This window comes from Chiloscyllium punctatum, chromosome 27, assembly GCF_047496795.1.
Source record: "Chiloscyllium punctatum isolate Juve2018m chromosome 27, sChiPun1.3, whole genome shotgun sequence".
NCBI classification, from domain to species: domain Eukaryota; kingdom Metazoa; phylum Chordata; class Chondrichthyes; order Orectolobiformes; family Hemiscylliidae; genus Chiloscyllium; species Chiloscyllium punctatum.
In genome coordinates, this window is record NC_092765.1 from 28,855,772 (window position 1) to 28,883,680 (window position 27,909).

The window sequence follows — 27,909 nt, forward strand, 5'->3', positions numbered from 1 at the left end:
CAGATGGAGTTTAATTCCGATAAATGCAAGGTGCTGCATTTTGGGAAAGCAAATCTTAGCAGGGACTTAATACACTTAATGGTAAGGTCCTAGGGAGTGTTGCTGAACAGAGACCTTGGAGTGCAGGTTCATAGCTCCTTGAAAGTGGAGTCGCAGGTAGATAGGATAGTGAAGAAGGCGTTTGGTATGGTTTCCTTTATTGGTCTGAGTATGGAGTACAGGAGTTGGGAGGTCATGTTGCGGCTATATGTGACATTGGTTAGGCCACTGTTGGAATATTGCATGCAATTCTGGTCTCCTTCCTATCGGAAAGATGTTGTGAAACTTGAAAGGGTTCAGAAAAGATTTACAAGGATGTTGCCAGGGTTGGGCGGTTTGAGCTATAGGGAGAGGCTGAACAGGCTGGGGCTGTTTTCCCTGGAGTGTCGGAGGCTGAGGGGTGATCTTATAGAGGTTTACAAAATTTGAGGGGCATGGAAAGGAAAAATAGGCAAAGTCTTTCTTTTCCCTGGGGTGGGGGAATCCAGAACTAGAGGGCATAGTTTTAGGGTGAGGGGGGAAAGATATAAAAGAGACCTAAGGGGCAACCTTTTCATGCAGCGGGTGGTACATGTATAGAATGAGCTGCCAGAGGGTGTGGTGGAGGCTGGTACAATTGTAACATTTTAAGAGGCATTTGGATGGGGATATGAATAGGAAGGGTTTGGAGGGATATGGGCCGGGTGCTGACAGGTGAGACTAGATTGGGTTGGGATATCTGGTTAGCATGGACGGGTTGGACCAAAGGGTCTGTTTCCATGCTGTATATCTCTATGACTCTATTTTATATCTTTCTATAAGATTCCCCCTCAATCTTCTGAATTCCGATGAATATAATCCCAATCTACTTAATCTCTCCTCTTAAACCAACTCGCTCAACTCCGGAATCAATCTAGTGAAACTCCTCTGCACCCCCTCCAGTGCTAGTACATCATTTCTCAAGTAAGAAGACCAAAACTGCACACTGTACACCAGGTGTAGCCTCACCAGCACCTTGTACAGCTGCACCATAACCTCTTTGCTTTTAAACTCAATCCTTTTCGCAATGAAGGACAAAATTCCATTTGACTTCCTAATTGTTGTACAAGCTTTGTGATTCATGGAAACGAACTCTTCAGCCCAAACTGGTCCATGGTGTCACCCCCCTCATTCTCTTACGTTCCAAGAAATAAAGTCCTATCGTGGCCAACCTCTCACCATTACTCAGGCCTACGAGTCCTGGCAACGTCCTTGTAAATCTTCACACTCTTTCCAGTTTAATTATGTCTTTCCTTTACACAATGCTCCAAGTGCAGTCTCACCAACAACTTATACAACTGTAACGTAACGTCCCAACTCCTATATTCGGTGCCTCAAACGATGAAGGACAGTATGCTAAATACTGCTCTCACCACCCTGTCTACTTGTGACGCTGCTTTCAAAGAGCTATTTACTTGTACTCCTAGGTTCCTTGGTTCCATCACACACCTCAGGACCTTGCCATTTACTGTAGAATCCCTGCCTAGGTTTGACTTTCCAACATGTAACACCTTACTCTTTCCTGTATTGATTTGCATTTGTCAATCCTCAGCTCACTCCCCCATCTGATCAAAATAGCTCTGTAATTTTTGATAACCTTCCTCGCTATCAATGATACCTCTTAATATTGTATCGTCTGTGAACTTACCAATCATGCCTTGTACATTCACATCCAGATCTTTTATGTAAATAACAAAGGTCCCAGCATTGACCCTGTAGCACGCCACTAGTCACAGGCTTCCAATCCAAGAAACAACCTTCAACTATTGCCCTCTGCTTCCTAACATCAAGCCAATTTTGAATCCAGTTAGCTAGCTCTCCCTGGATCCAATGCGACCTAACCTCATGACAAGCCTGCTGTGCAAGACCTTGTAAAAGGCCTTTCTAAAGTACTTCTGGACAACATCCCATTTCCTACCTTCATCTATCCTCTTGGTTACCTCTTTTGTTTTTAGATTTTTTTTTCAAAGATTTGTCAGACATGACTTCCCACACACAAATCTATGCTGACTATTCCTAAGCAGATCTTGACTAAACAAATGTTGATTGATCCTATCCCTCCTTATCCTCTCCAACAACTTACCTTCTATTCACGTCCAGTTCACTGGCCTGTAGTTCCTAGATTGTCTTTGTCTTTGACTTTCTTAAACAATGGGACAACATTAGCCATCCTCCAGTCTTCTGGAACTTCACCAGTGGCTAAAGATGAAGCAAAAATCTTTGCAAATACCTCTGCAATTTCTTCTGTAGCCTCCCACAATGTCAGAGGTTGGACTTGATCAGGCCGAGGGAAATTTATCCACCTTAATGCATTTTAAGGCTGCAACCACCTCCTCTCTGGTAATATGTATGCAGTCCAAAATATCCCTGCTTGTTTTCCTTAGCATCCATGATTCTCTCCTCTGTAAGTACTGAGTAGTGAGAAATAACACTAAATTTTGAATTGTTTAGAAGCTCTAATATGTGAGTCGATCTCATGGCAGTGACTGGGGATTAACCCTAAAATGACCCAAATCTCAAATACTGTTCCTGCCTCAGGTGTTGCAACTTGTCAAAAAACCGCATGGGCTAACCTGAACTGAGCTCCATAGCAGTAAAGAGCAGACTTTGAAAGTGTTTTTGAAAACTTTTTTTGGGAAAAGAAAATGTGCATGTACCCTTTTTAGAATATTCTGTGCTTGGCATACATTTTGCTTTCCCATCACTTCCCTACTTAGTAAGTTGCGTTGACTTTAAAATAATCATGCTTGTGTTGAAGCCCCCACCCCCACCCCCTTGCCTCATCCCACCTTACTTCTGTGGCTTTCTTTCTCTATAGAATATTTAGTACTATTCTAAAAGGCTGATTTCCTTCATTGTCTTTGTGGTGCAATCTGAAAAACCTGAACCTCTTGCTTTTCTTCACAACTTTAAGAACTCCTTTTAAAATCCAACTTTTGGAACAAACCTTTGCTTCACTGACCATCACCTGGTACTTTAAATTTTTATCTAATTAATGGTTCACTGCTTTTAGTCCCTTAACTTTTCTTTAAGTTACAATATTTTACACTGTTATATTACATTTAATCTTTTTTAAAAGATGTGGAGATGTTTCCTCTTCTGTTTATTTTCTCTACTTCTCCCTCTCCACTGTAGGGAAAATTAAAGGTCCTCAGATTAGAAGTCCTTGACTGAGTAGACGCAAAAAAAGTAGTTATCTTAAAAACATTGTCAATGGTTGTGAGTAACACAAGGATTTTAATTTGCGGAGGCCAGTACAGCGTGTGAACAACTGCTTGGTGTCCCAAGCTGCTGCATTTCTAATGAAGAGGAGATTTTGCATCATTGAGTGAGCGCATTGTGTGTGAGGGGAGACACAACCCCTGTCACACCATTCAAATCTCCATAACAAAGTGAGAGTATAGCTGTCTCTGCCATGGAGAGGTGAAGTATGTGTGACCCCTGTATCCAGGAGCTGAGGGAAAGCCAGCCCCCACAGTAGTCTGAAGCTGTGATAAGAAGCCATTTCTCCAGTGGCTCCCTCTTCTAGCTTATTGTGCTTGTCTGAAAATGTTCACTACTGCTTTGATTGCAGCAGATTATTCATTTATATTTATAGCCCAAACGTAAAGCATTTTGTTAACTTATTTCTCTATATGTTGCCTTCTCAATACTTTGCTGTAGATTGATCATAACAAGTAGGAAATTGAATGAATATCTAAATGTATATTTACGGACATTAGGGGATGTTTTGTTCAAACTTTTAACAAATAATGTTGGTTGAATTTAGTCTTGATATTTTGAATGATTATTTCTCCCTCCTTTTGGAAGAGCACAGATTCATTTTCTCTCTTGAATGTTCAAAGAAACCCAAAAGAAATCCATTAATGTTTGGGTCTTGTGTAATTGTGGTGAATGGAAAAAGATTTTTAACATTCAACTTGGACAAGAATGTGGCCTTCAATCTCTGTTAACTGGTTCAACCTGAGTGCACAGTACAGGGAAGCCACAGATTTAAGCCACCAATGTGTTTTTGTCACACAGAAGCGGCTTCTGCCTTGAGTATTTTTTTCTGATTCTCCTATAACTCAGTCAAAAAATGATATGGGGTTCCAGTGTTGGACTGGGATGGGAAAAGTTTAAAAATTGCACAACACCAGGTAGGTAGTGGGGCAAAGGAGCAGTGCTCCGAAAGCTTGTACTTCCAAATAAACCTGTTGGGCTATAACCTGGTGTTGTGATTTTTAACTCAGTCAAAATAGCCAATCAGCATTGTTTATAGTTATCAAGTCAAGGTAATGGCTGAGTGATAATGTTACTCGGATGCATTATGTATGAGGAGAACAGGTGAGAGTACAGCATTCAAGCATGCCTGAAGGGACCTTGCAAGTATGTAAGGAGCAGCCATCCTAGGAGCTTCACGGGGTACAATAAATGACAACATGGTGCCTTTTAAATTAGGAACAAAACCCTGAGGTGTTTCAGAGACATAAAGGGATAAATGAAAGCTAGGCCAAAGGAGGAGGTGTTAAACAGGCAAGTTTAATACATGAGGTTTTCTTTTAAGGAGGAATTTATGAATCAAGTGGATTAAAAGAAGTTATATACATTTAAGAGATTAACTCAAATCCTGTACTCAACTCTGTTCACTATGTAAATTAGTGAACATTCATCATGACCATTCCTCCTCCCAATAGCAGCCCAAGCAAGTTGGTCTGTCAGACCCACAATTGCTGCCTTTAGAAAGAATTCCAGCAGGTATGGGGCTTAATGGTAATGGAATGGAGCAGAGTGTAAAACAATTTTCTTCACTGAAGTGTATTTGAGCTTTTGGCTACTAACCAGATACTTGCTCAACTTTTCAAACATAGAGGACATGTTTTAGTGCTGTCCATCAACATCAGGGTGTAGCTATTTTAGCATGTTGACAGGTTTCTCAGCCAAGAAAGTAGCCAAGAATACACCAGAGATGGTTTCAGTTCCTCAAATAAGTTAGATGTGGCTTTCCATTGTTTTTATGCAAACTTCAGGGTATCGACACCTGAAATAAAGCCTCTATCAAAAGCCTGTGCTTGTTTTTGGGCACCTACTATCTCAACTATGCACTTTATCCTCAGCAGTACTCATTGATGATTGATGCTTCACAGAAGTACATAAGGCTGTAACTAGCTTTGGAGATGGAATGCATTCAGTGCACACTGATCTACTATATTGCAACAGCATCCACAATAGTTCAAATCAAAATAGTCTGTCCGTAAGAGGGAGGCATCAATGCTCTAGGGTTGTATCATGTCTGTCCATTAATGTATATAGCTCTGAACATTATTATTTTACACAATGTTGATTTATGCATTTTCATCAAAGCATTCTGCTTTGTAAATTCTCTTGTAAACTTTCCCATGAGAAATGATTTTACACAGACCCTTTTATGCTGTTTACCTCTGCAGCAGAAAAACTTGGGTGGAGGGGGAGAAGCACAAAGATTCATCTTCACAAGCTCCAATTGTATTATTGGGTGGTTCAATTCCAAATCCTTAAGTTGATGTAAGCCAGTTGTGCAAACATTGAAAACTGTGTATGATGTAGGCATAAGTGACAGGAGAAGGGTGAACACATCCTATGTAGCTTTTCCAAATCTGGAGAATAAGTAAAAACGAAAGATCCTAGAGACTACTAAAATAATGACTGGCCGAATCATCCCTCATTCACGCAAAGGGTGGTGCGTGTATGGCATGAGATGCCAGAGGAAGTGGTGGAGGCTGGTACAATTACAGCATTTAAAAGGCCCTGGATGGGTATATGAATTGGAAGGGTCTAGAGGCATGTGGGCCAAGTGCTGGCAAATGGGGCAAGCTAATTTCGGGATATCCGGTCGGCATGGACGACTTGGGCCATGCTGTACACCCCTAGGACTTTTATGACTCCAAAGATACCAGAAGATTAGAGGGCTGCATTTTCCAAGCGAGATAATTGATGGTAGTTTAATCCGCGGGTCACCACACCCCAGGAGAGGGGAGATTTTGTAAAAGAAAGTCCTTCCTAGTATTCCTGACTAGTGCGGGAATTGCAATCCACACTATTGGCATTACTGTGTTGACCCAACAGTTGGTTTGCAATGAAGTATATGGAGCAGGAGAATTGATGTTTCAGGCATGACCCTTTCCTCAGGAATGTGGAGGGAAGGGAGCTGAGAGATAAATAGAGGGTTGGGGAAGGTTAGCTGGGAAGGCACTAAATAGATGGGGGGGGCGGGGGAGGTGGAGTTGTGATGCATTTACCTATTGTCTTCCCAGCTACCCTCTACTCCCACCCTCCTAATTATCTCTCAACCACCTCCACATTCCTGATAAAGAGCTTATGCCTGAAATGTTGATTCTCCTGCACCTCTGCTGCCTGACCTGCTGTGCTTTTCCAGTGCCACACTTTTCTAAACTTTTGAGGATATTAGCGAAGCATTTTATCAAATATCTGTTCCTTTAACCTATTGCATTTCCAAAAAAGCTCTAATGCATAACATTGTATAATTGTCGTTGATCCTCAGTGCAATTGTCTTTAAGTATTGAAAAATGTGTATCTGACTATGATCTTGGAATTGAATTGAATTATTAGTTACAGACTAAAAGGGGTTTAAATTGTCCTTTTCAAAAATTGAGATTGGTCTTTTTTTATAGTTTTTGTAGTTTCAACACTACAGAATTCTTTAAAATTTGCTATCACGTTACATGTTGAAATGGTTTTAATGAGTGGAGCATTTAAACCAAATTTTTTAAAAACCATATAATTTGGCTTTTATGTAGCATTCTTCTAGTCTGCCTAATCAGCATATCGCAAGCAACATTATGCTGAGAGAATGAATGAATGGATCAGTGTTGTACATTCTCCAGATAAGCAATAGAAAAATGAAACAGAAGACATTCCAATTTTGTACTTATTCCGCTATATGACAATAAAGTAATTTGGGTCTCCACTGAGAGCTAATCTGCTGAAATAAGGTGTGGGAGAACTGTGGTTTTACTCCACAGGAAGCTTGGAAAAGCGAGAAATCAGCAGCTCCCTACTCTGCATTTTTTTTTGTAGATTGATTTGGCAGCAATCAATACTAATACACAATTTATACCCAAAGGTATGGCTTCTATGTCCTGCTTATATTTGAGGGCATTTTGTCCTGGGTTTTACTGGAGTTTCCTCATGTAACCTTTACTAGGCAGGGAAGTGCCTCTGGCCAGGAGCAGGAAGGGAGTTTTATTTCGGTTTCAAAGTCACACCCAAAAATTTGGAAGTTGCAGTTCCTTTATTCTCAAAGGCTGAACAAACAATTTCGGGCATTCCAGGTTCTCTCAATTATCATTCAGGTAAGGTGCCTTCAGAATTGAATGCCCAGTATCTTGACTCTCCTTTGTTGAGCAAGTGACTATGGTTGTTGCATATCTGCACTTCATTACATTGCAAAGGGATACGCCCTTAGGTTGACAGTTCAGTCACGTGGCTGTGCTGTCCAGGAGTGAATTGGTTGATTTAAGTAATGTGAACTTTGCAGTAAACTTGAAGTCAAACTTTTGATTCATTTATAGCAGCCAACTTGGGTGATGCCTGACATTGGATCCTGTTAACATGATTGAAAAGGTGGTTAGTCTTTGAAGCCAAAGATTTCAATTTATATGGTCTTTTCCCCTACTTCATAGTAATGAATTATTTTTTTTTTGTTGAGACTCATTATTGGTCTAATTCGGGAGAACTTTGCTACATCAAGGCACTTCAATGTCATTTTAAGCAAGCAGAGCTTTAACCTTATTTTCCTGATGGACAGTACAATTGATTAAAATAGCAAAGTTCCTTCTCTGGACTGGTGGTTGTCTGTTCCTTTTTTTTGCCTTTGCCTTTGCCCTTTCCCTCCCTAGTAGGCCAGACCATGGTGGGACAGCTGGCAGCCCAGGGTGAAGATGTCTACAGGTTGGGAACCAGTGGAGCCCTGTCAACCACATGGAAGCCCTTAGGCTGTAGTGTTTAACTTTTTTTTTAGCTTTATTTCTTGTTTTTCTAACTTACACTACGTTACAGATGTAATAGACCTTTTTTTCTTTATTTTCTCTACTTTGTGGACATAAGTACTCAGTACTTTGTACCGAAGATGCCGCCATGTGTTGGTGACATTGTACAGTTTTTACTCTACTTCGGGTTTTTCGTAACTTGAGTACACGTGACATTAAATCTCATTCTAAATTTCTATGCTTAGATTTCTCAAAACTTCCAAACTGTGGTTTAAACCTGCCATCTTTGATCAAAAGACAAGCTGGCATATAAACTGTAACCAAGATTTCAAATGTTGAAACTGATTAAACATCTTTATATTCTTCCTGTGTAAGATGTTTTTAAAAGCTAATTTTCAGGCATTCTCCATTGTGTAAGATAGTGTCATTCAGTTGGATGATGCTGCTCAGACTATTGAAAACATGCATAAATTTTCAAATGTTGAGTTAGGTTAATGCTGAGATGGAATGAAGGTTTTTCAGTTGTTTATATAGGGGGAAGTTGTGGAAATAGATGACTTTGACTTCTCATTGACTTAGGGGATATGACTAGAGGGAGAACTGGAAAACAAGTAGTTTAAAAGTAGTGAATACTTAACACGCACACTGGCAAAATCATTAAGAAAAGTTCAAGGCTAAAAGGTGGTTGGTAGAATTATCCAAATAGTAAATGTTAATCACTCAATCATTCTGGAAGATCTCTGTGTGATACTGTTTAGATTATTGTGACTGACTCTCGAATGCACTGTTGCTCTAAACCCATACTCCACACATTGAATGAATATAAAATAAATCTCTTTTCCAGTTACCAAGAAAATTATCATCTGCTTGGTCCTTCTCCCTATTGGAATTGTCTTGTGGGTTTCTGGGGAATGGGACATTCTTTTTAATTTGACTGTTGTTAATGGGTTTTACTTTATTTGTTTCTATAAGTGTATAATTCAAGATTATATTTTACAGTTATAAACTGAACATAGGGCAAATTTTGAGACTTCATTTGTTTAGAAATCATAGAATCCTGACCTTGTGGAAACAGTCCCACGTCCACACTGACTCTCAAGAGTATCCCACCCAGACTCATTCTCCTAACCTATTACATTCCTTCTGTTTAATGCACCTAACCTACACATCCCTGAACACTATGGCTATGGGTAATTTAACATGGCCAATTCACTTATCCTGCACATCTTTGGACTGTGGGAGGAAACCCATGCAGGCACTGAGGAGGTGCAAACTCCACACAAACATTTGCCAGATGCTGGAATTGAAACTGGGCCCCTGGCACTATGAAGCAACAGTGGTAACCACTGAGCTACCGTACTGCTCACGGTTTAGCTTGCAATTGACTTTATTTTCAAGCACATCAGACTGATCAGATTTTAATATAGTGACCTCCAATGAACAACAGGATGCTAAAGACTGGTCGAGTGTGTGGTGCTGGAAAAGTACAGCAGGTCAGGCAGCATCCGAGGAGCAGGAGAATCGATGTTTCGGGCAAACTCCCTCCATCAGGAGCTGGGCCAATCTATTCCAAAACAGTGCCTTAGACCAGGATAATGCTATTTATAATACTATGCAGTATTCTTTACAATATGTATGTCAAATAAGCCAATGTATTTTCATCATTCCAGTATTTTATTGTTATAACAAAAGATATATTGGACAGGTACAGTTAATGAAAAGCTTTTTTTTGTTCACTAGTAAGCTGTGAATAAACTTGATTTTTTGAAAAGGATGCAACATTTCTGTGTTAACATGAAAATTGCACTAACAGATTGCAAATGATTGCATGGATGCCAAACTTGATTCATAAAAGTTATGTTCTTTAATAGGTTAAATTTATAAAAAGAAACTAATTTGCTTGCCTGATGTTTTCTCAATCATCAGTGCAGTTGTGTTTTAACTCTTTACAACTGTCTCTAGCTGTTGAAAATGGCAAATTAATTGACATTTAAAGAGTAAAAGAGTGTAGTATTAATATTGCATTGCTTTCAGGTACTCTAGCTTTCAAGTCAGCAAGGTGACACTCTAATATGAGGTCTCTATTCTTGTTCTCTGTACTATTTCATTAGTTGGCTGTTCTAATATATTTATTAATAGGCAGCTAGCTATCTAACTGACCAGTTAGTCAATCAGCTAGTCATTATTATATTTAATGGAATAATTTAAGTATATAACCCAGAATGTATATGCAAGTCAATTAATGTACATACTTGTTAATAAACTTTTGAGATATAATCCATACAGACCTGACTCTGGATATATAAAATAAAGTACCAGGGTTTCAGAAGCAGCAGCAAATAGGAACTGAAGTGGCAATTGTGAAAATTATATTTTCCTAATGGGCATTCCTTATCACCCAACCTCAGCTAGTAGCTGAATCGCTCTCGCTCTCGCTCTCGCTCCATACTCTCCCCACCCCCTGCTCATTCTGTTGCTCTAACAGCCCACCTCCCCCAAAGGACATAAGTTTGTAGCATTTTTTAACAGGACTGCACTTCAGTGATTGACTCTACAACTACTTTTGCAGCATTCAAGAAGAACAGCAAAATTACCAATCTTGTGCAAACTGTCAATTATGTAGAGGAATGAGATGGTGTTCAGCATTTTGATACATGTACAAACTAAAATGTTTCAAGAGGGTTAAACCTTTGGAGAAACCCAAACTGCATTGCAGTTCTCCAAAGCAGTATATGAAAAAGATCCATCAAAGACATCTCGAGCCTCCATCCATGCCATACAACTTTGTAACTGAAGTCAGAGGTAATTGCAACTTTACAGTTTGCAGACTTAGTCAGAAAGTTTGTGGTCAATTTGGCGCACAAGAATGTGATCAAAAAATCTGAAGTCTTTACTTCCATCCAAGTGATATATCCAAAAAAAGAATAGATAGCATGTGCTGTATGCAAAGATTGACATTGCACATCCAAATACCATCCTTTTATGCATCTCTTAAGGTTTACTCAGGGAGACTGTCGCAGTCTAAACATAACTGCTTATGACTTAAATTCCATTCATAGATAATGCCAAACAGCTTCTCAGGATGGACACCAGATTTTTTTTTTTTCTATTGTTGATACAGCAGGATTTTATATAATTGAACTAACTGCATACATAGATCCATCATTGCAATCTATGAGGTAACCAGTGTTCGTTTCAACAACAAAGATATTAGACTGCAACATCAAGTCCATCCATGACTTGATAAACCTCTATCCAGATCTGTTTGATTCTGTTGGTAACAAAGGTTTTACAACATTTCATTTGAAAGATGATGCCCAATCCAGCATTAAACATCCTCTTAAGTGCCGCATTCACATTCAGGATGAACTCAAACTGGAAATAGATTCCATAGTAGAAAATAAGGTTGAGCATCTCACTAATTAATGCAACACCATTATTTGTGTTTTGAAAATAGATGGCACACCACCAGCAAATTCCCCACCAACCTACTCAACATCCTGATTTGGAAATATGATGTTCATTTACTGCTGAATCAAAATCCTGGAAATTCTCTTCCCTAATGGCATTGTGGGCATACCTACAGCATATAGACTGCAGTGGTTCAAGAAGACAGCTCACCACCACCACCACCTTCAGGGATGGGCAATAAATACCAACCAGCCCATATCTCATGAGTGAATTAAAATAAAACTGCAGCTTAAAAAATGTCAAGACTAGATTTCTAGTCAGTTTGTCTTTTCCCAGAATCACAGGAACTGAGAATATTTAGAGCATCTTTTGATTGATATTGTTTTTTCCGATTACAATTTGGATCATCTGTTAGCTAGGATATATTCCAAAAACACATGGAGCATATCATGGACAATCTACCAGATCTGTGTCTCCACAGGTAACATTGCTGTTCTTTGGAAAAGTAAACATGTACATGATAGAAATCTCCTTCAGCTCATGGAAGCAGAAACAAAGCAAAGTTTTGTTTCTGACAGCAAACATGCCAGATCAATAACTTGAGGTTAATCTACTCTTCAGAAGGCATTAGACCTGATCCTACCAAAATAGAACAGGTACAAAAGATGCCTTCATCACTAGGCACAGGTATTTCAGGTTTTTTTTATCCCTATATGTGACCAAAGTATTTCCTCTTTGAAATTTGTTGTACAAAGATGTGACTTAGTCATGACTGAAAGGTCATGAGCTTTATCTTCCAGCAAACTTATCCTTCAATATATAATCCCTCAAGCCTAACATATTGAAAGTGCGTGTATTCTAGGAAGGCCTTGAAGCATATTTATTCCAGGGTGACAAGTCTATTGTATTTTGTTTTAAAGTCATTACAGGCAAACTACTCCAACCTAGGGTTATTGTTGCTTTAGTTTTCAGAGTGAGCGCAACGATTCAACATGTAGCGCTTTAACAAATCTTTAATTGGGACGAGCAGTCACAAACCATTGGAAATGATCTGTCAAATCTCTTACAAGTACGTGGGATAACTACTTATGAATGATTTTATTGTCACGTATTTTAGTGAAAAACACTGAAAACCTTCCACTGTTGCTATAACGTGGTGCCATTTTGAATAGTTTAAGAATAATGGGGGGAAAGAAGTAGTTTAAAGAGAGTCCATAACCCTTCCACTACCTCTTTGTTGTCACCATACCCAATCAACATCAAAGACACTGCTCCACAGGTACCATCTTTTTGCCACAGCAGCTACCTTGCTAATGTCACTTCCACCAATGTAGCAGCTGATACCAGGTCCTGTGCTCGTAGATCCAAGAGTGCAAGTATCATGTAAACTAGGCTTTTGCTTTACTATTCCTGATGCTCTTTGCAGAATTCCAAATCCAGCTAAGAAAGGAAGTTTATTTTGTTCAAATTGCTGGAAAAACTCAACAGGTATCTGTGGGAGAGAAAACAAGTTAACATTTTGAGTCCACTGACACTTTTATATTCTGAAAGTGTTAGAATCCTGGGTATAAGTGAGAAGGGACTGGTCAAAGGGAGAGAAAATTGAGTCAAGATAGAAAGACACAAGTTCTGTGGGGCAAAAACAGGTCTGACTAGGCAGTTGTGCTTGTAGATTTTGGGAAGAAGGTAGAAGCAGCTGTATAAGGTTGGGGTACCCAGAACTTAGAGGCTGTCGAGGGGAGATCCCCAGATAACATGAGATTAGTGGCCTTTGTGGACAAATAACCTTGTGCTTGATGATGGGGTAATGGCCCTGACTCAGAGAGCAGGAGGTGTTTGAGAGCTGGCGCTTAGCCTCCAATGTAGCAGTCAGTATTCCATCCAACCGTAGCACCACCGTTGTAATCAAGCCTGCCGATAAAGTCAGGATCGGATCTGAGAGCACAGAGTGCTGTCAGCTCACGTGGAGATAGGTTTCAATGGGTAAGGGGCAGGGGTGCTGTGAAAGTACGGTGACTATAAACTGTTGTGATATCGATGAGCAGGTCAAGTGCAGGTAAAAGGGTAGAAGGACGGGTCCAAGTGGAGGGAGAGTGTTAGAGATGGGTGAAAGGGTCTGAAGGACAGGGAGACCCTCATCCAGAGAAATGGACGCAGAAGTAAAGATGATAGAAGAGTTCAGTGTCAGGTCATGTGCCTGAAATTCATTGAGATGGAGGTGCAGAGGAATAAAAGACTCCTGCTGAGTATAGAATGTTGCAGTGTCCGAGTGTAAAATCAGAAGGGATAGTAAATGTCCAACAGGAGACGGAATGGAGACAGAGGGGTGGGGAGGAAGGTTCCAGAGGGACTCTACGTTTTTGCAGCTTTGTTTTATTTAAAGAACAGGATTTTCCTCTAGATTTAAAAATTTGATATTTTTAAATCCGAATTTGATGGACTCCACATTGATCTAATTCATTTTGATCAAACAGCGCAAATTCAGCTAACTCTATCAAATAATGTCCAGCCACAGCAGTTCTAGATGATAAGATGTTCTTTAACAGTCCCTGAGAAAGTGCAGCCTTTCTGATCTTTGAGATGAACTGTGCCCCTCTCTGTGCCTAATAAGTAATTATTCCTTAAGCTCCTGATATTATGCTTGACCGTATAAGTTACATGGATACAAAAAAAACCAAGAGATTGGCATCTAAATTTGTCTATTGGCCCCACATCAATAAGGACATTGACCAACTGATTCAAGTTGTATGAAACGTCAGTTCCATAAATCTCAACAACTGGGAGAACCTCTCATTCCACAATTCCTTCTAAGCTGTAGTCGAACATTGTAACTGATATTTTCCAAGTCTAAGCATCTCAGTGACTATATTGAAAAATTTCCTTTCATGCAACAAATCAAAATCCCACTAGTGTAGCAGCTGTTGACATGTTAACTGCCAATTTCAGTTTATTGCAGTACACTATTGTAACTTGCCTAGTTGTTCAGGAAGTCGGGTTTTCAATACATTCCTTTATCGGTATCACTCTAATTGTCTCTCAGCACCAAACAGCCACATCTATAGAAAGCATTGTTGAAAAGAAGGGAGAAAGTGATATGTTCTGATTCAAGTTAACATTTGAGATTTTTGTACAAATACATGGGTTTGTGGAATAACATCTTGTACAATCAAGATCATGCAACAGTGTAATAAACAATAGTCAAATCACACATTGAAACAAGACCCATCTAGTGTTACATGACCTGACTCCAGTACTAAAAGTATGACATCTGACAACAACTAGGTATCAATAATGCATGAAACACATCCTTCTGCAATGACAGTATAGCACATTGAAGCTACGTAAGCAAATTGTGATAAGTTTGAGGATTAGATCGGTTCACATTGTGCATCCATCAAAGCATTTAGAATAGCAACTTATTGTCACTTGTGTTTATGAAAATACATTGAAATGTATATAAGTTGCCACAATTCAGCACTATTTCAATTACAGCAATTAAAAACAAATAATTGAGACAGGCCAAAATTCATCTTTTGTTCCTTCCATGGCAATCTGGGATTCTAAGATAACTATGGGATGCCACTGCTGACGCCACCAAAGGAAGGATTTCCAACCAGGACCCACTTCGCTACCACTGCTATAGCCAACGCTGAAGCAACTGCATCACTGCCATTGCAAGGAGGGACAGCCAGGACCCACCACGTTGCTGACGCTGAAGTTGCCACATTGCCGCCATAGCCACAAGGAATGAACCAAAACCATTGTGTAGCCACTGCTGAAACTACCGCACAGCTGCCAGGAGAAACAGACTAGATTTTCTGACGACGAAGCCTTTGATAAAGCCACGAGGAACAGACATCTGGATCCACTACACAATTGTCCTACTGTATAAAAATAATTTGTCAATGTGCTTTCTTTATATATTAGAATAGGTTTCCTACTCTTCTACGGGGAAATGTATGATGTATTAATGCATAGCCCTCAGGCAGTGTACCTTATAAATAGCTAGGTGGCATCACAACATGTAATGCTCCAGCATAAGAGATTTCACTCTTATTCTCTGCACAATCGCAACTGGCAGTTGGTCTATTTGCAAGCAATCAGCTAGCCAGATGCTCAGCTGGTGGATGGTGTGTGTAAAATAGTCATAATCTAACTGAGCATATAATCCAATAGTGTAAATAGAAATCTGAGATGTTGTATTTTGTATCTATAGTCATTGTTGTTAAACACTTCTATATCTGAATCTATGCACAACCAATTCTTTGTGATATGCTACGTGAACCGCTGTGTATGTTTATGTGTAAAAGCTTTTTGCTGATTTAGCATGCACTAGTCTGAAGTAATGTTTCTAAAGAAAGCAGTAACACTAGGAAGAAAACAGCCACTTTCATGTTTCTGTGGAAACACAGTACCTATTTGCTTCTCCTGAAAAGTTATTTTGTTCGACCATGTACCTTATCTGAAAACTCTGATAAAATACTAATTTTCTTTTCATGTCTTTTCAGCAACAGTTGGCCCATATGTGCCACCTCTGCAGCAGGTGTTCCAGGCACCGCGGCGACCAGGGATAGGAACGATTGGCAAGCCAATTAAACTTCTAGCCAACTACTTTGAAGTTGATATTCCAAAAATCGATGTTTACCATTATGAGGTGGATATTAAGCCAGACAAATGTCCAAGGAGAGTAAACAGGTACCAATCAATCAGCTTTATAATTCAGAATAATTTTATTCTGTAAAGACATACAAAATAGAAGCAGAAGTGGACTATTTAGCTCCTCATTCACTGACTGATATGGTGGCTCTGCCATTCAGTAAGATCATGGCTGATCTATGTGTTTCGAATTCCACATTATTATTTATTCCCATTGATTATTTTGCCTAGCAAGAGCTAATAGAGAATTGAGCAGTTTTGTACTTTTCTGAATACAGAGGAACCTCGATTATCTGAGTATCAGATTATCTGAAGGGGATCTCAAGGTCCCGATAGAAACATTACATCAAAGGGCTGTTTCAGCCCAGATCGCGTCTTTTGTTTACAGGTACAATGATTGAAAACTAATTCGGCTCACTGAAATGCTGCCGAGAACCGTCCTGGACAAGTACAGGCACCGTCTCTAAATGACTGATATCTCTCTGTCTCTGTCTCCAGACTTTCCCTGAGTTTTACACAGCGGTGTACCCCAAATGCCCTGCCCCCCCACACTTTCCCCCAGATAATCTCTCCAACATTGTCCTGTACAGGGCAGAGGTGGTGCCTGTCAAAAAGTATGTGTGCGCGCATGCACTATTTGGATACTTAGCCCACAAAGGTGGCAGCAGTCTTACTTTTGGTGTCCACTCTGGCTGCACCAGAGGCAGGGGCCAGGTGGGATGGGGGGCAGGGTGGGAGTGGGCGGGTTTGGGGTCTCGAATGCGTGTGCTTTTGTCTAGTCTCCTGAACGGGGAGCAGACTTCACAGCAAACTCCAAGCCCCAGAAGAAATCAATTAACTGAATAATCAATTATCCAAATGAAATACTGCCCACCCATCTCATTCGAATAATCGAGGATCCTCTGTGTAGATCAGTTTGTTCTATTAATGCCTCTCATTCCCTTTGAGAACTATAGTCTCTTTTCACACTACAAAATACCATGATACAAGCCTGAGTACATTTCATTCCAGATGTTGTGAGAGTTGTCTTGTGAAATGGTCTTTCAGGGTGACCCTGCAGCACAATAGATTTTTTCTTTGTCTCTTGATTGTATGTTCACAATTTTCACACACATAGACCGTTAAAATTAAGAGTGTCATAGCTTGCTTAATAAATAATTCAAACATTTTGTAGCCTCAATCTGTTGGTTTTACTTTGGCTATTTACCTTGTGGTTTAGGAAGATTACTGGACGAAACACAGCCAAATAGGTTCAGGACCAAACCTGGAATTTCTCCCTCTACTGGTCATTTATAATCAATATTGATTATATTTTTTTTCTTTGAACTTTATGCAGATGCATGTTAAAACCAAATGCACTTCTATACCAGTATAATGCTGGCTTTGATATGCATATAATTTAAGGTTCCCTGTTCACTGTCGAAATCATGAAAATTTCAACTGTACAAATACACTTGAAACATGTTAAAATGGATATATTTGCCATAATATATTTGATACCAGCATAACATTTTGTTATTTTCCCAGAATTTTTAAAAATAATAATGGTATGTTATTCAAGATTGGTTTCACACATTGGCTGTACCGAAGCATGACTTGCATTGACAAATGGAAATAAAGATTGAGTAATTATATTTAAAAATTTGGAAACATGTTCCCGTCGTAATAACAAAAATCGACAAATTCAAGTAAGAGGGATGAAGGAATATTACATTAAATATATTAAAGTGCAAAGCAAGAAATAGACCACTGAAGTACAAGTAGATTTCTTGAATTACTTAGATTGGCTTCCCAATTTTGGAAGGAGTAGAGCTACAACTATTATGCAATGTTTTCAATATTAGATCTTGTTAAAGATTTATTAAAAATAAACTGGTCATAACATTAGCAGTAAGTTTCTCAGTTTGACAAGTCTTTCAGCTTCATGGAGGAATAAGAATAATTGTAGATACTGTAGTGGAAATAAAATCGTCCTATCAGTTGAGATACCATTTGTTGGCATTACTGGACAGGTCAGATCCCAGAATGTTCTAGTTTAATAAACTAGTTCCTTCTGTTTAGTTAGTTCATTTGGTGGTTAGTCACTGAAATATTCATGTGAGGCTATTGATTCTCTTGGACAACAGAATTTCATTACAGACAAATAAATTGAAAGGTCCATCTAGATGTAGAAGAGTTAAAAAGCTGTAAAAAAAACCAGCAAAAATGTTTCAACCTGTTTCTTGGATACTATCCATTAAAGAGACTCAAATCCAGTGAAACTTCAGGGTTCTACCGACTGTACTTGTCTTCACACATTTGTTTTCGCTCCAGTTATTGACCTTTGCCTGTAAGGAAAGAGCATGTATTTATTCAGCATCTTTAACATGTCAAGGCCATCCCAAATTGTTACTGTTCATGGCACAGGCAAATACATGTAGCACAAAGCATAGCCTGTAAAACAACAAACGGGTCGTGCCCTTTGTGAGTTTTTGATGCACTTGGTAGACAAAGAAGAACACTGCTGTTCCCCTTGATGGGAACTTTTATTATCACTTGAGCAAGAAGCCGAAGACACTCTTTAAAAGTCTTGATCAATAAAAGACAGCATCAGAAATATGCTACCTAGGCTGGTACAATTACAACATTTAAAAGGCATCTGGATGGGTACATGAATAGGAAGGGTTTGGAGGGATATCGGCCAAGTGCTGGCAAATAGGACTAGATTAATTTTAGATAACTGCTCAGCATGGGCGAGTTGGACTGAAGGGTCTGTTTCCGTGCTGTGCATCTCAGTGACTCTATACTGCATGGAGGCATCAATCCAGATGCTGCCTGTGATAGAGTGCTACCAATTTATTTCTGAGCTGAGCCTCCTGTTGATTATTTATCAAATTTTATTCAGATAGGCGTTCGACAAGGTTCCCCATGGGTGATGGTGAGCAAGGTTAGATCTCATGGAATACAGGGAGAACTAGCCATTTGGATACAGAACTGGCTCAAAGATAGAAGACAGAGGGTGGTGGTGGAGGGTTGTTTTTCAGACTGGAAGCCTGTGACCAGTGGAGTGCTACAAGGATCGGTGCTGGGTCCTCTGCTTTTTGTCATTTCCATAAATGATTTGAATGCAAGTGTAAGAGGTATGGTTAGTATGTTTGGAGATGACACCAAAATTGGAGGTGTGATGGACAGCAAAGAAGGTTACCTTAGATTACAACAGAATCTTGATCAGATGGCCTAACTGGCTGAGAAGTGGCAGGTGGAGTTTAATTTGGATAAATGCGAGGTGCTGCATTTTGGGGCAAATCTTAGCAGGGCTTATACACTTAATGGTAAGGTCCTAGGGAGTGTTGCTGAACAAAGACACCTTGGAGTGCAGGTTCATAGCTCCTTGAAAGTGGAGTCACAGGTAGATAGGATAGTGAAGAAGGCGTTTGGTATGCTTTCCTTTATTGGTCAGAGTATTGAGTACAGGAGTTGGGAGGTCATGTTATGGCTCTGCAAGACATTGATTAGGCCACTGTTGGAATATTGAGTGCAATTCTGGTCTCCTTCCTATCAGAAACTTGAAAGGGTTCAAAAAAGATTTACAAGGATGTTGCGAGGGTTGGAGGAGTTGAGCTATAAGGAGAAGGTGAACAGGCTGAGGCTGTTTTCTTGGAGCGCGGAGGCTGAGGGGTGACCTTATAGAGGTTTATAAAATTATGAGGGGCATGGATGGGATACATAGACAAGGTCTTTTCCCTGGGGTCAGGGAGTCCAGAACTAGAGGGCATAGGTTTAGGGTGAGAGGGGAAAGATATAAAAGAGACCTGAGGGGCAACTTTTTCACGTAGAAGGTGGTACGTGTGTGGAATGAGCTGCCAGAAGAAGTGGTGGAGGCTGGTACAATTGCAACATTTAAGAGGCATTTGGATGGGGATATGAATAGGAAGGGTTTTGAGGGTTATGGGCCGGATGCTGGCAGGTGGGACTAGATTGGGTTGGGACATCTGGTCGGCATGGACGGGTTGGACCGAAGGGTCTATTTCCATGCTGTACATCTCTATGACTCTACTTAACTAGCTCCTCCTTCATGGTACTTTCCTGTGGACTATAGTGGCAACTCAGTGAATCATTTCCAAGTCTATCAACGTGAGCCTTTCATTAATTTGAGACCTAAGTTTTCTCAGTTCTAATAAGTTGCAGATTTCTGACCAAATTCTCCTGGCTTGGAAGATTTAATCAAGTTAACTTTTCTGCTGAGGTGACCAGTTCTCTTAACTGCCTTGAATTCCTCCTCGAAGAGATACTAAATGTGTTTAGGAGGACCAGTTCCACCACAGAACACACCAGATGGCCTCCTTCTTTAGTGACCGCAATTTCCCTTCCCACGTGCTTAAAGATGCCCTCCAACGCATCTCGTCTACATCCCAACCCTCCAACCATAACAAGGACAGAACGCCCCTGGTGCTCACCTTCCACCCTACAAACCTTCGCATCAACCAAATCATCCGCCGACATTTCCGCCACCTCCAAACAGACGCCACCACCAGGGATATATTTCCCTCCCCACCCCTTTCCGCCTTCCGCAAAGACCGTTCCCTCCGTGACTACCTGGTCGGGTCCACGCCCCCCTACAACCCACCCTCCAATCCTGGCACTTTCCCCTGCCACCACAGGAACTGTAAAACCTGCGCCCACACCTCCTCCCTCACCTCTATCCAAGGCCCTAAAGGAGCCTTCCACTTCCATCAAAGTTTTACTTGCACATCCACTAATATCATTTATTGTATCCGTTGCTCCCAATGCGGTCTCCTCTACATTGGGGAGACTGGGCGCCTCCTAGCAGAGCGCTTTAGGGAACATCTCCGAGACACCCGCACCAATCAACCACACCGCCCCCGTGGCCCAACATTTCAACTCCCCCTCCCACTCTGCCGAGGACATGGAGGTCCTGGGCCTCCTTCACCGCCGCTCCCTCACCACCAGACGCCTGGAGGAAGAACGCCTCATTTTCTGCCTCGGAACACTTCAACCCCAGGGCATCAATGTGGACTTCAATGGTTTCCTCATTTCCCCCTCCCCCATCTCACCCTAGTTCTAAACTTCCAGCTCAGCACTATCCCCATGACTTGTCTGGACTTGTCCTACCTGCCTGTCTCCTTTTCCACCTATCCACTTCACCCTCTCCTCCCTGACCTATCACCTTCATCCCCTCCCCCACTCACCCATTGTACTCTATGCTACTTTCTCCCCACCCCCACCCTCCTCTAGCTTATCTCTCCACGCTTCAGGCTCACTGCCTTTATTCCTGATGAAGGGCTTTTGCCCGAAACATCGATTTCGAAGCTACTTGGATGCTGCCTGAACTGCTGTGCTCTTCCAGCACCACTAATCCAGAATCTGGTTTCCAGCATCTGCAGTCATTGTTTTTACCTTTGTTTACTATAGCTGTCATAAACCAAAACAATATAAACACTTTTCTGTTAACATCACAAGGTTTGCAGTCACCTGCTTAATGACATGCTGAATGAAAGTCACTGATTTGGGAGACTCTTTGTTTTCCTTTTTATATTTCCTTTTTAAACATTATATCAAACATCCAATGATTCTGTATCAAACAAAAATTTGACTCTCAGTCCCATAAGGATATAACCGATGTCTAAAACCTTTTAAAGAATATCCAGTGTAGAGTGGCAGAGAGACAATCCTGGAGTTACAGGCCCAGGCAATTGAAGGCACAGACTTTGGTAGGGTAATTAAAATGAACAGTCCAAAGGTCCAGGTTGGGGGAAATAACAGAACTCCAATTTGATAAAATTTGAAAATTTAATCTAAGAATCCCAAATTCAAACAATTTTGAACTTTATTGTATCTGAGTCTACCTATGCCTTATGAAGCTGTCATTTTCCTGATTAATAGAGAGGATAAAACTTTCAGTGATCCCTTTGCTATTATTCCACTTGTGGTGTTATCTCACATTTCAAAAATAGGATGTCTTCATATGATTTCTTAAAGCATACATGTTTTAAACCCCAGAAACGGTGTGGACAAGTCACAGGTCCACCCCTCACTTCCTCCATCCAGGCCTCAATGTAATTTCCCTGTGAATTCTTGTAGTCACTACAACAAAAATCAGTTGCTGCTTGCGCTTCCAATTAATACATTTTAACTGTTTGTCTTTTAAATTGAGATGCAATAAAAGCACACATATCATTTTCTTCTCCATAAAATGGACCTAAAATAAGACTTTTTGAATCTACTCAACATGTCTATTTTGCAGGGAAGTGGTGGAGTACATGGTTCAACATTTCAAACCTCAGATCTTTGGAGACAGAAAGCCAGTGTATGATGGGAAAAAGAATATTTATACAGCAACACTACTGCCAATTGGCCAGGATCGGGTATGAAAAATTATTGATAATCTCTTGCTGGAAAGAGGATAAATCCTTTCATCCTAACCCAAAAATGGGAGCTTTATTTCTTTTCAGTCTGTGAAATTAAGTCTCAAAGTTGCTTTGTGTAGAGTTGAGGTATAAAAATCAGAGGGGCACATGTTTGATTCCTATTGTTTACTGAGCTGATCTAGTCATAGATTACACTCTAGGTTGAAACTGCCAGTTGTGTTGTGAAAATAATGAGCTCAAGTTCATTCTACTGCTCCAATATTCATCAAACGTGTGTGAAACATGTGGTATTATTGTTGTAGTTCTGATGGTGTTCTTCCTTGAGACTTTGTACGGTTAACAAATTTACCTGTGATGAGGTGGTTTAGCAATATAAAGGTACATACAAAGAGAAGGAGTGGGGCAATTTGATAAGATTATGGCTGATCTAAACCTCAAATCCAAATTCTGCCTACCCCTGATTATCTTTCACCCTCTTGCTTTACCAAGAATCTATCAAACTATCAATATCAATATATTTTCTTCTGTAAAGATTGCTTACTTGCACTCATTTAACATTGATTATCTCTGCTTTTCTGCTCATTCTCATAACCCTCAACCACTGTTTTTGTTACCACCAGATTTACCTATTTTGATGCAATCCCATTTGGCCTCCCATCTTCTAACTTCTTGGGCTTGAGATCATCCCAAGTCTGACTTGCACAGTCCTGCTCGCTTATTACTTCTGCCATACATTGGCTCCCTGTCCACCCATGCCTTCACTTAAACTTCTCATTCTTGTGTCAAGTCTTTGCATGTAGCACCTGCCTAGCATTCAGGTTACCAAAAATTCTGCATACATTGAATGGCCACCCTCAGCCTTCATCACCTTATTGGCTACAATGTTTTAGCTACCCAAATCCTAATTTCTGTTTAACAAGTTGTTAATTTCCTACCGTGTATTTCATTTGGTCCTTTCAATCTTAGTTGGATTATGTTTTTTTAAAATTCATTCATGAGATGAGGGGGGTTATTGGTTAGGCCTGTGTAAGGCAGTTAAGAGTCAACCACATTGCTATGGGTCTGGAGTCACATGTAGGCCAGGACAGCAGATTTCCTTTCCTAAAGGACATTTAACCAGAGCAGTTTTTCCCACATTCGGCGGTGGATTCATGGTCGTCATTAGATTTTTATTTCCAGATTTTATGGAATTCAAATTGTATAATGTTGTGGGGCATTTTCTTGTGTTAAAGTAATGAAAGTGTTATAATGGATGTATGTGATCACTTAATCTAGCAACAATTTTACTCTGAGGACTCCTGTTAGTGAGTCACATAATATTTCCATTGTAAATCTAAATGACACAACCCAGTATCCTGAGAGTTTTCAATGAGGTGTCCCCTCTTCCACCCCACTAAACATCCTGTGCCAGTTTTGTGTGTCTGAATATTTTAATTGTTAAGTAAGTAAGCAGTTTTACAAAGCTAGTTTTAGTTCACACTTCTCAATTTTTTTGTGCATTATTTAAAATCAAGTTTGGAGAATCATTGAGGCCAAAAAAACTGTGTGTCATTCATTTCCTTCCCTAAAGGTGAAAAGTAGTACAAGGAAGTTGTTTGACAGACCAGTATTTAATATTGATTGTTATTGTAATCCATGAAATTTGCTGGTCTGGATGGTCAATTATTTTTAGTTTGCCTTGTGAAATTGCCCAGATTGAATAATGTTCCCATTAAGTCTCATTTATTTGTTTTTTTAAATCTAAGGTTGACTTTGAGGTGACCATACCAGGTGAAGGAAAAGATCGCATTTTTAAAGTTTCAATTAAATGGTTGGCAGTGGTGAGTTGGAGATTGCTACATGAAGCCCTCGTCAGTGGTCGAATTCAGGTTCCTTTAGACTCTGTTCAAGCCCTGGATGTAGCTATGAGGCACCTGGCATCAATGAGGTAATTTAACTTCCTGTTGATTTATCGGAAGAAGTATATGTAATAGTCAAAGTTTGAATATTTGGTTTAATATTTTAGATTTGATTTTACATTCGTTAAGGCAAAAAGAGAAGTTTTGGGAGGGATTTTGATAAAATTGCTCAATATTATGATGGCTGTAAAGTGTAAGTAAAAACTGTTTCTAATAACAGTGGGAACCTGTGAATAGTGAAATGTGCATTCATCAGTGCATCCTTCTGACCTTATGTTGGAGGGGAGATCATTGTGCGTAAGGCACTATCCTGCAGTGACCTCTGAATCTCCAAAATCACAGCCATCTTCCTTTTGTGTTAGATATGATTCCCAACTAGTGAAGACCTTTCCCACAATTTCCACAGACTGCAGTTCTGCTTGGACTCCTTGATACATAAGTCAAATGGTGCTTTGATATCAAGGCTGGTCTCTCCCATGTCATCTGTAGAAAGCTCTTTTTTTTCTCCATGTTTGTTTCATGGCCATTAGTGAGGTCAGGAGCTAAGTGGTTGGTAGAACCCAAACTGATTGGCAGTGAGCAGGATATTCATGTGCTGCTTGATACCACTATTGATGACCCCTTCCATCACTTTGAGGGTAGAATGATGGGTGATAATTAACCAGGTATAATTTAACCATTTTTTGTGAACAGGGCAAAGGTGGACAATTTTCCCCACTGCCAAGCCAAGTACATGTCTCTGTTTAGCTGTACTGAAACAGCTTGGGTAAGGGCATGGCTATTTCTGGAGCACAAGTCTTCAGTACTACTTCCAGAATATTGTCAGGGCCCACAGCCTTTGCAGCATCCAGTGTCTTTAGCTGTTTGTTGATATCATGTGAATTGAATCATATTGGATGAAAACTTGTATTTGACACTGGAAACCTTGGGAAGAGGCAGAAATAGATCATCCACTTGCCACTTCTGCCTGAAGGTAAATGCAAATTCTTCAACCTCATCTTTTGCACAGATATGTCGGGCTCTCCCATCATTAAAGATATTTCTCTCCTTTTAGCTGTTTGATTGTCCAGCATGATTCATGACTGGCTGAGGCAGGATTTCAGAGCTTAGAATTGATCCTTTGATTGTGGAATCACTCTGCTCAGTTTATTGCATCCAGCTTCGGCTGTTGGTATGCTAGTAGTTCTGTGTTAAAGTCTGGATTACATGATGCTCCTGGAATGCCCTCTGCATTCTTCATCGAACTAGGATTGATTTCCTGGTTTGATGGTATTAGAGTGAGAAATATGCCAGACCATGAGGTTAGAGATAGTGGTTGAATATAATTCTACTGATGGTCAACAGCCCCATATGTTTGCCCAGTTTTGCGTTGCTGACCTCTTTGAGGTTTGTCCTACTTAGCACAATGATAGTGCAACACATATCTTCAATGTGAACTTCACTTTCTTGGCAACTGTGTAGTAGTCACTCCTATCGATGGTATTAATGGTCAAACATACCTGCTGCAGATAGATTGAGGATAAGATCAAATAAATTTCTCCTTTTGGTGAAGATACAAAGGTTGAAAAGGAATTGAAACTTTGCTTCAGTGTAAGCAGATAAGTTGCCAGATAACTTGAAATGTCATTTAAGAAAAAAATCTATTGAGTGATTCAAATAACTCCTTGTTGTCAGTAATCACCGTCCATCTAGGAGTTCTGTGGATCCTTGCATGTCTGATAAACCTAATCCTAGAGCCGCAAATCTGACCACACATTTGGCAGGTGTGTCCGGGAGGTGGAAGTGGACCTTGGCCTTCAGATAATGACATTCCTTGCTCTGGTTCCATTCCAGACTACTTCTTGCTGAAGGATTTTCTTGAACAATTGTCACTTCACATAGGAGTTTCCTCCAAGTCAATTTCTTCTGCATGAAGATCTCAGTGCGTTGGCATTGATATTGCACTTTTTTTGCAGGAAGCCCTCAGAGTTTTTGAAGCATTTTCCTTTTTCGAGTGTTCCTTGAGTTGGATGAAGACAGTTTACTTTGGCAGTCGGAACTTGTGAATGCTAAGCATGTGGCTGGCCCAGCGGAGTTGGTTTTGAATGATCGTGATCATGATGCTGGTGGTATTAACTGCTCCAAGAATGCTAGTGTTAGTGTGCCTGTCCTCTCTGCTGATGTAACGAATCCTTCTCATTGATGGTACTTCTGAAGGGTCTTGAGGTGGTCTCTGTACGTAGTCCAAGTTTCAGAGCCAAAAAGAAGAGTCAGAAGTGTGACTGTCTTATACACAGGGATCTTGGTATCAGCACAGATGTCATGGTTGTCAAAGACTGTGATACTTAGGCATCTGAAGGTAGCACTCACAGATTGGATTTGATATTGAATTTTCGCATTGATGTCAACCTTGGATGATAAGGAGCTTCCCAGCAGAGGAAATGTTCCATATTTTGGGATGATTTCTCCACAGAGGGATGGACTGGAACTTGACCTCAGATGGGCTGCTAAAGGATTTGAGTCATCTTGATGTTGAAACTGTGACCAATTTGACAGTATGCTTCCGTGAAGGCAATAAATGAGACTTGAACATTTCTCTTTTGAGAGTGCAGAAATTGCATTGCTACTGAAGTTCCACAAATCGATGTCATTTTCTTGGATTACAGCCAGTTGGGTTTGACAAGGTTTCCACCCATCTGTAAACAATGTCAAAACCACTGTACTTGACAAGATGAATAGTGATGTTAAAGATGGAGTAATGGGTGGGGATGATGCTATCCCTGCTTGACCTCAAAGGAATCTGTCATTATTTCCATCAGTAAGGACCATTGCCGACATCTTGTCTTGGAGGAGATGGAGAATGTTGATCAAGTTTCGCTAAACAGGCGGCCTTTGACAGGATCTTCCACAGCAGTTCTCGATTGACTGTGTTAGAAACCTTGGTCAGATCAATAAGTGCTCTGTGGAGTGGTTGCTGGTGTTCCTGGCATTGCTCTTGGGGTTGTCAGGCTGTGAAAATCATGCACATAGTTCCATAGTTTGGTCAGAAGCCACACTAGCTTTCAGGAAGGATTTCCTCAGAAACTGGTTAGAAAGTGCCTAGCAAGGACTTGGGCAAATATCATCTTGGTGATGGAAAGTAGAGGATTCCTTTGTAGTCATACCTGTTGGGGCGGCATGGTGGTTAGCACTGCTGCCTCACAGCGCAGGGGACCCGGGTTCGATTCCAGCCTCTGGCGACTGTCTGTGGAGTTTGCATATTGTCCCCATGTCTGCGTGGGTTTCCTCCCAAGTGCTCCGATGTGCAGGTTAGGTGAATTGCCCGTAGTGTTCAGGGATGTGTAGGTTAGGTGTATTAGTCACGGGTAAATATAGGATAATAGGGTAGGGGAGTGGGTCTGGGTGGGTTACTCTTCAGATGGTCAGTGTGGACTTGGTGGGCTGAAGGGCCTGTTTCACACTAGGGATTCTTCGTAGAATTCAGCAAGCTTGTTCTTTGCCCTTCCCAGGGACAAGGCAAACAAACATTGAGCTTATGCCTTTAGGATAGTAGGTTTGTTAAAAGTGCCCTTC

At 40.4% G+C, this 27,909-nt stretch overlaps 1 protein-coding gene across 3 annotated transcripts in view; it reads left to right on the forward strand.

Annotated features, from left to right (window-relative positions):
* The window catches only part of LOC140453592 (protein argonaute-1), a 115,512-nt gene that overhangs the window by 18,929 nt on the left and 68,674 nt on the right, over positions 1-27,909 (forward strand). For 2 of the 3 annotated variants that reach the window (XM_072548404.1, XM_072548403.1), the window contains exons 2-4: positions 15,944-16,130; positions 22,336-22,456; positions 24,205-24,386. In XM_072548404.1, coding sequence (XP_072404505.1) covers positions 15,944-16,130; positions 22,336-22,456; positions 24,205-24,386 — 490 coding nt within the window. Of the gene's footprint in view, positions 1-15,943; positions 16,131-22,335; positions 22,457-24,204; positions 24,387-27,909 lie in introns of those variants that run through there. The other variant, XM_072548405.1, reaches the window with a different exon arrangement.